Source organism: Lepidochelys kempii, chromosome 1 (genome assembly GCF_965140265.1).
Source record: "Lepidochelys kempii isolate rLepKem1 chromosome 1, rLepKem1.hap2, whole genome shotgun sequence".
Classification (NCBI taxonomy): Eukaryota; Metazoa; Chordata; order Testudines; family Cheloniidae; genus Lepidochelys; species Lepidochelys kempii.
The window spans coordinates 7,500,869-7,513,420 of record NC_133256.1 but is presented as its reverse complement, the minus strand read 5'-3'; the positions used below and the strand labels follow the sequence as shown (position 1 = coordinate 7,513,420).

The 12,552-nt window shown below is 57.9% G+C and overlaps 1 protein-coding gene across 1 annotated transcript; it reads right to left on the bottom strand.

Moving 5' to 3' along the window:
* Window positions 1–2,442: 2,442 nt before the first annotated feature.
* Window positions 2,443–8,224, bottom strand: LOC140899562 (folate receptor alpha-like). Its single transcript, XM_073315323.1, has 4 exons — window positions 8,087–8,224; window positions 5,412–5,600; window positions 4,502–4,637; window positions 2,443–2,858 (listed from the first exon to the last, which is right to left on the bottom strand). Exons 1-4 carry the CDS (start codon window positions 8,222–8,224, stop codon window positions 2,587–2,589), a joined length of 735 nt encoding a protein of 244 aa, XP_073171424.1. The 3' UTR covers window positions 2,443–2,586.
* Window positions 8,225–12,552: the final 4,328 nt, after the last annotated feature.

Below are 12,552 nucleotides of genomic sequence, written 5' to 3'. Positions count from 1 at the left end.
CCTCGCAATGAAGAGAGCCAGAGCTGGAGCAAGGGATGCCCGCCCCACACCCATCTCCACCTGGCCCTGCTCACTGTGGAAGCCAGGCAGCTCTGGTAGCTGGTGACGAGTCCCCATGGAAGTTGCACGGGGCAGGGTGGTCGATTTGAACAATATACCAAGGCCCCCAGGGGTGAGTGAGGGCAGCTGGGCCAGAAGCAGGATGCCAGGCCCAGAGTGATGGGGTGAGGGCTGTGGAACATACAGGGAGAGCCTAGCACATGGCTTGTGCTGAGCAAAGGGGTCAGTACGCAGGAGCCGACCTCTCTGGGGGATCGATAGACGCCCACTGTGACCAGCTTGTCTAATCCCCTGCCTAACGCCAGCCAGGGCACGTCCTGGAGTAATTCCTGTCTGAGCGAAACCAGAGCTCGTAGGAAACCAGCCCGTCAGGATTTAAAACAGCATCGAGGAGGGAGAATCCCCCGTTCACATTGGAGAGTGGTTCTAAGAGTTAATTACTCTCATAGTTAAACACTGACACCTTATTTCCAGTCAGACTTTGTCCGGCAGCGCGAACACGCAGGAGTCTTGATCCAGCCTGAGCCCAGACGCAGCTCAAACACAAGCCAGAGAGCGAGCGCGGGGGGGACACCAGGGCTACACACTTGCATTCCAGTGTCTGTTTTCTCATAGATCTGTAACCCTCCTGTGCTCAGCTACCCAGGGAGCTGTTGGGCAGGGCTGCTCCTGAACAACTGTGTGGACAAGGCCTGAGAGCAAAGGCCCCTTGCAGAGCCCACGGGCTGCTTGTTGTAACTGGCACATGGGCAGATTTGGAAGAAGGGGCACGAAGGACAGAGTAGGGTCTAAGGAGTGGGACCTCCTAGGCCTGCTGCCCAAGAAGGGGCATTAGATGGGGAACCTGCAGCCCGAGCACATGCCAGAGCAGCCAGAACTCAGAGCAACCCCTGGAGCCAGGGGGCTTGGAAGCACCCAGGCCCCCAGTGTTGGGTCCAGTGTCAGAGCCTGGTGACTGGCCACAGGAGGCCCCACCCAGCGCTCAAACAGCCGCAGACAGTAGCATTGCTGGGCCTGGTGCCAGCGGGTCGTTCCACAGCCCTGCCCCAGGGAGTCTCCACAGAGCTCTGTGCTCCTCCCTGCCAGCAGCTCCCCATCTCCCCACACTTTCAGTTACTTCTCTTCCTTCCCCAGGGCCCTCAGCCCGCGCTAACCAGGCCTCCTGGGAATTCTAGCAGCAGGAAACCAGGTTCTTTGTACCCAGGCCCCAGCCATTGCCCAGACCAGCTGAGACCGGGGCATACTGACACCGGGTCCACCCTACTGCCCCATGCAATAGCTACACTGCTCCACCCACACCCCTGGGTGCTGTAGCCAGGCCAACCATAGCCCTGGGCATAGACCATGCTAGGTCAACATAGCCACTGGCTCTGGGGGAGGGGGATTAGTGATGCTGACAGGAGAAGCTCTCCCAGCTGGGGGGGGGGGGGTAGTGGCTTCCCTAAAGCCCCACAGCTGCACCTGTGTGTGTGTGTGGGGGGGGGGGGGGTTGTGCTGCTCCAGGTGAAGATAAACCCTGAGAGCATCCTGCAGGACCAGGGAAAGCTGTAGTCATGTGGCTGGCATGGGACTAGGCCCTGCCTCTTCCCAGAGGGTCCCTACATGGGCTCCAGGGCTGGGCAGGACATCTGCCACCATGAAGTTTTGCCAAGATCTGTCTTGACACTGCTTGGGATGGAAAGGGTTTGCGGGGGGGGGTGAAGCTCTCTGATCAGAGACACCCTGCTGCCCCCCCATGGGGGAGAGCCAGCCCTTCTGACCTTCCCATGCCCCACGGTTTGCTTTCATCCCCGTGCGGATGAAGAACAAGCTGTGCCCTCACCAGACAAGGTTGGAGCTGGTCTGTTACTCATCCTAAGGCACTGGATGGGACTCCTGAACACAGCGCAGCCGGCATTCAGAGACGGGACCTGTCCCTTGCCAATGCCCAGTTTGGGGGTGTAGCGTTGTAGCTGCCTCATGTGGCAGGAGATCAGGGGATGGGGATGCACGAGTGAGGGGAGCCAGGGACAGGGGGTTCCTAGCACCAGGCAGGAGAGGATGCTGCCGCTGTCTGCATTGCCCAGACCCTGCTCTGCAGCCCCCCCGTAGTCAAAGCACCCAAAGCCCCCCAGGGGGATGAGCAGGGGTTGGAGCCAGGCCTACACTCACTGATCATACTCTGCCCAAGCCCAGCTCCCACCTCAGTTTAGGACAAAGGTACCCACCTGCCAGGCAACCTGAGAGCCCCAAGGAGCCTCTGGCTGGGCCCCCCTTGTAGCTTTGCAGCCCTGGGGACTGAGCAGAAGGATGTTTCTATGAAGGAGGAACCAGGCACAGAGCAAGGCTGGGATAGTTTATTTTGCCCAAATCTTCTACATAAGCTGGGAAGGTCTCAGTTCCAGACAGTTTCCACCTGCAGTTAGCAGTAACCAGACCGCATCCCGACTCTGCTGGCCAGAGCCCAAAGCAGGGCAAACACCCCATGCCCCCGAGCAAAAATGTTTCCTGTATAAGCCAGTGGGGCTGCCAGAGGCTCCTGGCTGCTCAGAGCAGGGACAGGAGAGCAGGAGGCAGCAGCAGGCCAGCCCATGGTGCAGGAGAGGCATCTCTCCCGTTCTGGGCGTAGTACTTGGCCACGGCCACGTTGGGGTTCCCCTGGGCAGGGTCGAACCACATCTGGATGCAGCGCCCGCCGCCCCGGTGCTCCAGGGTGTATTTGTACGAGTTGGACCAGATCTTCTCACACAGGTCTGCCGGCCGGGGGAAGACGTACTTGAATGGCTGGCATGTGGAGCTGCGGGGGCACCGGTTGGTCCCTGGAAGGGGAGGGAGAGGGCGGCAGTGAGCAAGCTGTGGCTTGACACCATCTATGATGCCTTCCCCATCTCTGGCTGCGAGGCATCTGCCCATCCCAGGCTACTGGCTGATCTGGCAACGGCCCAGCTGGCTTGTGGGAGAAACTGTCCTTCCCTGTGAGGTGAAGTTCAAGGGCTTGTAGCCATGTCACTCACCTCCTGGATTGATCTCTGACTGGCAGCCTGGAGAGCCAGATGGAGGCTAGTAAGAATGAGGAACCCACTAGCCCAGCTGGGGTTTCCCACCCCCCACAGCTCTGCCAATGCACCTTGATCCTTCTAGGCCCTCCATCACCCCAGGGTCTGTTGTGCCTTTATCCTCATGAGCCCCCAAGGTAAGGCTGTGCTCTTCTCCACAGGTGGGAAACTGAGGCAGAGACTGAATTAAGGTCACACTATGGAAGAGCAGTGCTAGCCAATACAAGATCAACACTTTGGGAAACTGCCTTCAGCCTTGGCACTAGCTAAGAGCTTGTCAAAGGCAAAAGTCTATCCAGTCTAGGTCCCAGTACTGGTACAGAACACAGCATACAGGGACACCAAGCAACAGTTACAAACTGGTGGGTTGGGTCTTAGCCATGTGAGACACACTCCTCTCCCTTGGCAGGAGCAGGTAGGAATGGGTTTGTATTGCACCAGAGGTCTTTAGGAGGGAACCACTAGGGTTACCTACTCTGACCCCCTGCCAAGGTGCAGGATTGGTTGCGACAATATATTTGGCTTGGTTTGCTTATTTGGCCTCCTGAACATTGAAAGAGCTGGGAGTGTGGTGAGACAGTGGCCACCCCCTACAGTCACTAGCAGGGAATTGAAGCAGGTCTCAAGTCCCAGGCTCCAAGCACTGGGTCATCCTTCCTCTGTGCATTATCTGCCAGCCACTACTCCAGCCTCAGCTGAGCCCCATTCACTCCTCCGCCCACTGGAAGTACAGGGGCATTCACAGCCCAGATCTCAGCATCCAGGTCTCCTGCCAGCTCCTTTTCTGCGTGTTCCTGACTGGGGAGCCCCATTTTACACCCTCCGGCTCTGCCCCTAGGATTCCACAGCTGTTGCCTCCTCCAGGACCAGGCCCCTAACCCCCTTTGGAGGCAGGGGATACTGGCAAGCAGAACCAGGTATGGCCACAACTCTGTAGAGGGGCACCACACGCCCAGTCGCCATGGGGAGGAAGACCCCAGAGCCCCATGGCCACCTGCTAGGCAGTTCTGCTCACACAGGAGGCAGGTTTCCCGGCCCCTGCTCCAGCGTGGGCACCATCTCCACAGTTGAAGCTGCCCCAGGGTCACTGGACACCAAGTTCAGTCCAGGGGACCATCCACCTGCCTAGTCCAAACCAAGCCAGGGACTGCACTGAGACCAGAGGAGACTACAGCCTCAGCCCTCACTCCCAGGGTGCTCCTCTCGCAAGCCCCCCACCCAGGGTCTGGAGCTAGTCTGAGGGCTGCTGCCATCAGGGGGCAGGGAGAGGTGGGAGCCCCTCCTCCATCCCTTGGGCCTCTAAGACAGCTGCAAACCCATAAGCAAGGTGTGACCCTGCCCCACTCAGGGTACAGCAGTCCAGCTCCCCCCTGCAGCAGGCAGAGTTTGTTCTCGGCCTCACTGACCCGAAGTCCAGTTCCAGCCCTTGTGCCAGTTCTCTTTGCAGGTGACGGCGTCCTTGCAGTCCTCCCACCACTGCTCGCAGTCCTCCTTGCACAGCGGGACGTTGAGGATCCTCTCCCGGCGCCAGCTGGTATCCGCCTGCCAGGACACAGGCTTGTGAGCATCAGGGGGCAGCTCTGGGCCCCCTGCAGGCAACATCAGTCGCCCCAGGGAGCAAGGGTGAGACACATTCTCTCCCCCACCCCCTGATCTAGCACCACTGAACAGAGCCAGTGCGTGTCCCAGCAGAACCAGGCCCAGGCCCCAGGGGACAGGAGAGCCTCACAGCAGCCTCCCCGCACACCTGTGTGGCAGCATCTACAGCTCAACTGCATCCCAGGCAGGCCACCCAGGCATCCAGGAAGAGATCCTGGATTTATTGCAGAGCCCTGGCCAGGAGCAGCATCTGCCATCTTACCTGTTGCCTCCCAGCAAACACGCTGCACGAACCCACCTCACCCCGGGACAGAGGCAGCTTCAGTCCCACCGAGAAACCCAGCCAAGCTGAGCATTGGAGCCAGGCTCTCTGGGGTCCTAGACAGGAGGGGGGATGGCAGGACCCACGGGGCACCGCCTGGGGAGGGAAGCTAAAGGAGCCGTTCAGTGCAGCCTCCCGATCTCAGGACGCTTTGAGGGGATTGTCCTGCCCACATGCAGTGGGCCCTGGGGGGACACCAGCTGACAGTGGAGAATGGCACCTGGGGCCTTCGGCACAGAAAGCACGAGCCCCCGACCGCTCAAGCTGGAGGAGCCACTCTGCATGGTGCTAGTTCACTCCTCACTATTTGGACCCGCCACTAGAGGGAGCCGTGAGCATATGCACCAAGCCAGCCTGCTCTCCCGCCCGCAGCGCCCAGCCCAGCGCCCCCTGACCTGGTGGATCCAGGGCCCCAGGTTGGGCGAGCACTCGTACAGACACGTGTCCTGGATGAAGTGCCACTTGCACTTGTCTGGCATCACCCTGCAGTGGGCCCAGTTGAAGCTGTACAGGTAGGACTGGTCCTGGTGAGCCCCTGTGCTGGTCTCAGCCGTGCAGCAGGCGTTGTCTTTCCACGGGGCACACTGGGAACACAGCAAGGGACGGGTGCGCAGGGGACTCCGGCCGCTCACCCGGGGGGCAGACAGGATGCCGTGGATGCAGCAGCATCACCAGCCTCCAGTGCTGCACGGCGGGACTGCTCCTGCATCAGACCACTGCCAGGGCCACGGCCAAGGACCGGGGACGGAAGGGCAGGGATGCTATTTTGCCGAGTGCTTGGAGATCTTTAAGTCGACAAAATGCCATGAAGTGGGGAAGCTACAGACTGGGGCTGGAGGGGCAGCCGCTGAGCTGTTATATGGTGTTATTAGGGCCTCCAGATCTACCCCAATTGTGATCCCCTCTGGGGGGGGGGGGCACTGGGTAAGTGGGGATGGGGGAAAGGCACAAAGAGGAGACCAACTGAATTTGTCCAAATGAAAAAGCCTCCTAGTTACAAGGCACCACTTCAACGTGCTCCTCAAGTTAATGAATGTGGGACTAGAAACCTGAACTAAATGTGTTTGTTGGGAACATGTGTAACTGGTGAGCGAAATGGGATGGGCTGTTCTGCCCCTGCCCTCTTTTTTTGGGGGAGCAGGTTAAAAAGAACAAAACCCAGACACCCCAGGACTTTGGGAGGAAGATCAGACTGACTGCTGGCTGGGAGATGGGGGAACAAAGGAGGGACATGGCTGCCTCCCCAACCTTCTCCTGCAATCCACTAGGACACCTTCCTTGTCCCAGTTCCCAAATATCTTCTTACCAGCCTGGGCAAGGCAGCAAAACCCACCTGACATGGCCACCTTCAGTGGTCAGGACTGAGCTGAAGCCATGAATGTGATGAGAGACTTTGGTTCCTGCCGTCACCGGCTCCAATCCCTAGTATGTCATATTCCTCCCCCACCTTCAGTCTGCTTTCCTCTCGCTCCCTCCCTTGTGCCTTCTGTTTAAGGGTCTGGCTTTTCCCCACCAAGACTGTATCCTGCAGCACTCCTGGGAGCCTGTGACCAGAAAGGCAGCACCCAGTGGGGATGCAGATTTGCCAGGTTTTGGAGCAGTTTCTCCAACAGGGAGGTTGCAGAGAGGATTGGCTGCATAGCTGATCTTCTCCGGTTTCTCTGCCCCAGTATGTGTTGGTCTGGTTTTGTCTTCTAGGAAGTGGGCTCAGACTTCACAGCTACAGATTTCTATTAATGCCTCTTTTCCCCACAAGACTGTTAGCACCATCTCCTAGCTGCCAGGTGGGGCGGGAGAGAAAGACAGGGGACACTGAGGGAGTGCAGGAGAGGGGTCAGGGCTAACTCTTCCCTGGGGTGGCCCCTGAAAGCGACCAGCACACCCCTCTGGCAGCAGCTCCCCGGTGAGGGGGGGCCCAGGGGGTCTTTGTGCAGTTCCCAGCCAATGGGAGCTGTGGAATCAGTGCTCAGGGCAGGGGCAGTGCCCAGAGACCTCCTGCCAAGGGGCTGCAGAGACGGGATGGCCGCTTCCAGGAATGGCATGGAGCAAGGCCAGGCAGGAAGGCTGCCCTCACTCCACTGTGCTGCTGGGGGTCCCTGGGTCCTTTAAAGTCACCCAGGACCCTGGACAATTGCCCCCATCCCCCAATCAGCAGGCCTGCCTTCTACAAACTCTGCAGCAAAAGGGAACGGGAATAGGAACAAAGAGTTTCGTCAAAGTTACAGCCTAATTTGAAACACAGTATTGAGTGAGGTTTGCCACCCATCCAGTTTTCACCCAGATAGGCCGGCTTTCGGCTTGTGTGTCAAATGGCACCCAGACAAGCCCTGATGTCTGGGGTTTTCTGACTTGGCAAGGAGGGGGAGAAGAGGGAGCGCAGAGAAGGGGCAGGGCCTCAGTTACCAGACACTAGAAAGGTGTCAGCCCTCTTTCCTCTCATCTTTAGTAAAGAGAGATAGCTATTCATAAGTGTGGCTGTCGCCATGGTCCTAAGCGGGCTGAGGTCTTTGTACTCAGTACCCCAACCCATAATATCAAGCAGTGAGCTAGACAGTGACAGGGTCAGGTTAACACCTTCAACACTTGGGTCAGTTTATTCTAGTGAAATTAACAGGGACATATCCAAGTTTGCCCACAGAATCAGTGGCAGAGCTGGAATTGCAAGGCAGGAGTCCTGGCTCCCCAGCCCTCTGCCTGAGGCCTTCCCTAGGAAAACAGCAAGGGACAGGCCTCTTTAAAGGGAAAAGAAGTAGCCCAGTTTGCATGGCTTGCATGGCTGCTGCCAGAGAGCTGGGTCTCATTGCCAGCCCAAGGATGTTGGCACCATGACCCTGCCTGCCGCAGCCTCCTAGGGCTGAGAGAAAACACACAGTTCTTGGTGTCATGAACACCTCCAGCTTCCTGCACCACAGTCCTCCACGCCCATGCCCCCCCTCCCCCACGAGAGCCCAGCGTAAGGAACAAGCCTGCACTGGAATGGACGGCAGGTCCAGGGGACCCAGTTACCCCTCACCTAGAGCTCCAAGAGGTCAGGGATGGACTGACCTGTGTCAATAGGACAAGACCCTACCTGGCCATGCAGCGCCCCCTCCGGGCCTGGCTGGGTTTTGTGGTGCTTGGCATCCATGCACACGTTCAGCACCGATTCCTTCGCAGCACTGGCCAGGCAGGCAGCCAACAGCCCCAGCACTGCCCACTGGGCTGCCATCTCCCTGGGACCAGAGTAAGAGGGGGGGGGTGGAAGAGAAGACATGTTAGTGCAGCTGTCCAGATGAGACTGGGCGCCACTTGGGTGCATGGCTCCGAGCGCCCAGAGGGGATCCCCAGGCAAGAGCATCTGTGCTGCCTGCTACGGAGACAGGTGCTCTGCAGAGACCCATGAGAGAGCAGCCACAAAGCCTCCTGCTTCACTGGCAGCTCCCCCCCCCCCGCAAACATCCCATCTGGGCACATGGGTGGAGAGTTCTATGGGCCCAGGGTGCCTGGGCACCAGGAATATTCCTGGCCCGGGGCCTGACTCCGGGTCTCTCCCTCAGTCCCACCTTCCACCCCGGGCGCTCCCCACCATGCATCCCACGGGCGATTTCACTCACCACCGGCAGCGCAGCCGAGAGCCGAGCAACTTCCTACCTGCTCATGCCATGTGTCTGCTGGCTGGGGCGGGCGGGCGAGGAGAAAGTCTGTCTACAGATGCTGCTCCCACCCCAAGCGCGCCTGTGGCCAATAGGAAGCTGCAGGGGCAGTGCCTGGGGGCAACAGCTTGTTGAGACCCCCCCAGCCTGCCCTGCCTAGGAGGCTCAGGTAACCACTGCACCCCCACACCCTCTCCCACCCCCCAAACTCCCTCTACACCCCCACCCCTTGTCCTAGCCCAGAGCCTGCACCCCTCACCCCCTCCTGCACCCCCACCCTCAAACCTGCACCCAGCACAGAAACACCACCCCAGAGCCTGCACCCCAATCCCCTGCCCAGGGCCTGCACCCCAGACCTCCTCTCCCCACCCAAACTCCCTCCCAGAGCCTTAGGCAGTTCAGGGGGAACTCTGGGCTTTCTGGGCACTGCCAACATTTCTACAAACCTGCTGCCCCTGCAGGAGAGAGGGGGAGAGAAAAGCCACAAAGCCTCCTGCTCCACAGGAGCTTTTACCCTCTAAACATCCCACCTAAAGCCCAGTGGGGCGGGCACTTCTCCAAACCCTGCCCCCAGCTTGACTGCTTTGCCTTGCAAGGGGCTCAGAGCCGAGCTCCCCATGTCTCTGCTCAGCAGGTGCTGGTTTCCACCCTAGCTCTGAGCTCCCCTCCACCCTATAGCCACCCATGGGTGCATTCAGGCCACTCCCTTTGTATTAGCCAATGATCCAGAACCAGAGACTGGCTACTGGGTGCCTCATCCAGAGAGTCACAGCAATGACCACCGAGCTGGACCCTGGCCAGCCAACACCAGTAGCCCCACAAGCAGGCTTCCAGGCATGAAGCCTAGGATAAGATTAGACCTATTAGGTTGTATTTCTTCCCCCTTGTTTGCTCAGTGTTCTTCCAGAGAGGTGGAGGAAGCTAGCCCACGGCCCTGCAGCTCGCCCTGTCTGGTGACTTCAGGCCCCTGGGACAGGGCAACCAGGCTGGTCAGTTACACACTGCCACAACCTTGGGCTGCCAGGATCGCAGGCTGCCAGAGCAGACTCCCAGCCCACTAACAGCGGGTCATGGGAGACTTAACAGTCAGTTATTGCTGTTCAGTTCAGGTCCTATTGGACTCCAGCCCCTGACATGGGGCTTTTACAGACTTTAGTCCATACAAGGCCTTGCGCTAGCTTCCAATTTCTATTGGGGCATCACTTATCCTCCCACATCCCCTCTTGTGGGGGTCTCCTCTCCCCCACTCCATTGGGCCAAGTGGTTTCCTCTGCCATCTGGTATATCTGTGGTTTACTGGCTACGGTTCCACTATTGCAGCTTTTACAGCAGCCCATCGCCCCCAAAGCGCCACCTGTGCACCCAGCCCAGGAACAAGGAGACACAGATCACAGCCTAGTGTTTTTTGGAAGCAATGCAGCCCCCTCTAGAAGCAAACAGCAGTTACAAAGCTGATCACATTGACACCCAAACACTAGGCCTGAGACACCCACCAGCCCCCATCACAACAGAAAACCATGAACTGCTCCTACCTTGCTGGAAAAAAGCCCATCCCAGCTGCTTCAAGCAAGCGCTCACCACAGCAGCCAGGCCTCTGGAGTCAGCTTTAATAGCCGAGTCCTTTAACCACAGCTGCTAACCCCTCCACGCAACCGGGTTAATGAGGCTTAATGGTCACCGGAGCTCGTTACCTGTAAAGTAGCAGTTTTCGTAAGAGCCAAAGAGCTCTGTGTGTTTGCTGGGGGGCAGCTGAGTCCCATGTTAAGAAGACAATCAAGGATTTGATCGCAAAGATCAGATGTCCGCCCAAGCCCTGGCCGAGGATGAGAACATCAGTCCCACCTGCTGGGCGTTCTTTGGAGCAGGCTTCTTTCTTTGCTCTGCAAATTGCCCCAGAGAAAGGAGCCAGAGAATGCCAAGATCAGCTGTCTAATCAGCTGGGGCCTCTATTCCAGCTGGTGTCCGCCATGAGCTGGGCAGCCCCAAAGAAGACCAGAGGGCCTTGCTCCGGAGCCGTGCTGGGTGTCACAGTCCATGAGAGTTGCCGGTGCTCGGCACCGTTCACGTTCATTCCCCACATTTGTAGCCCCCGTGGCTGCATCTAAACTTCTATTTTTCTTCACCTCTCCCTCAGGGGCAGCTCCAAGGAGTCTGTGGCCTGATGTCTCGGTCTAGGTGACAAGGGGGTACAAGCTCATGTAGGCCAGGTCCATCAGATGTGTTTCAAGGCAGGGTGGTCTTGGGAAGGATGGGACTCAAGATAGGTGGGCCCAGATCCTCAGAGGGACTTAGGCATTGCAATATCTAACTTGTAGGTGCCTTGAAAGTCCCTGCTATCCGCACACCCTGTGTTAGACGTCGAGGCTAAGGGTTCTCACAACGCATTTTTTGGAGGCCTCAGAGTGCGGCCACCATCTGTTGCTGGGGGCCGCTCTGAATACTGTCCTAAAATACTGAATATACTTCAGGAGAAACAAGTAAATCTGCACGTATACATGTCCAAATCATTGTCATTTATTTATATAGGATTTATTTTTTGCAGACTCAATAATAAAAATAATGTACAGTTGTCTCTATTCTTTACTGGACCTAAGCAGACTAGACACACAAATCAGGCACTTTGCACATTCTTGTCTTTTTTCTTTTTGTTTCTTTTGGGTTTTTTTGGCTGTTTTTTTTGTTTTTGTTTTTGTTTTTTTTTAAGACTTGCTAGCTACTAAGTCTGCTGTGAAAAGTGATATTAGCAAACACGCAGGTGTCGCTTTTCACAGCAGACTTACTCAGCCCCGGCAAACCTGGGGACAAATTAAGTCCTGGATGGGGAGGTGGGTAGGAAGGCAGAGGGGGCCAGGGGCGATTGGAGACTGGGGGAAGCAGCAGGAGCCAGGGGTAATGAGGGACGTGGGGAGCTTTGGGCCAAAGCGTGGCCAGGGAATGGAGCCCAAAGCCCCATGCCCAGGGGACGGGGCCCGGAAAAGGAGCCCGAAACCCCGTGGTTGAAGCCCGGCCCCACCAGGTCCGGGAAGGTGGGGAACTTACACCGGCTGTCCGCTCCTCCAGCTTTTGTGTCTCCAGAGGGAGGCAGGGCCCACCCCCAGCTGGCGGCCCCGGGAGAGGGGCTGCTGCGAAACGCTGGTCTAGACGACCTATGGAATGACTGGGGAGAGATGGGATTCACATAGGGTTGTCAACCCTCCGGGGTTGCCCTAGAGTTTGCAGGAATTAAAGATTAATCTGTCCTGGACGATTAGACCCTGGGATGAAACCTCCAGGAATATGACCAACCCAAACTGCCAACTCTGGATCCACAAAAGCCAGCACGAGCCCAGGGGAGATTCCGAGGAGAAGGCTGTGTCCTCAGCCCTGCCCCTCGCATGGAGACAGGGGCTCACTCTGGGTCGGAGGGAGGTGTCTAGCTGGGCTCCGGATCAACAGCCAGGACCCCTCTCCTGGAGGGGAAGTGCTTAGCGCCATGCAAAACAGCTAGCAGGTGGAAGCAGCTGCCCCGCTGTGTGGGTGCTCACCCCGGACCTGGGAAACTGTGGTTTGATTCCCCCCTTGGCCTGCTGAGGAGAGAGGCCTTAACAAGGCATCTCCTCTCTCTCCAGAGAAGGGCCAAACCCCTGACCTCTGGGCTAGTTGGAGGCAGGGCTCCTGGGATCTCTCCTGGTGAAGTTGTTCCACTTGGTATTCAGGAGTGATCCCGCAGCCCAGTGGGGTGGGCACCCAGTGGAGAGGTGGGAAACTTTGCTCTACAAATCGCTTTGCTGTAGCAGCCAGAGAGGAGAACTCAACTGGGGGCTTTGCATCTGCTGGAGTGGGGGACGTTAACCACAGGGCTGAACATTACCTGGGAAAACGCAGCCCCCCAGCCTGGCTATCCTGTGTGAGGCTAGCTGCTCTC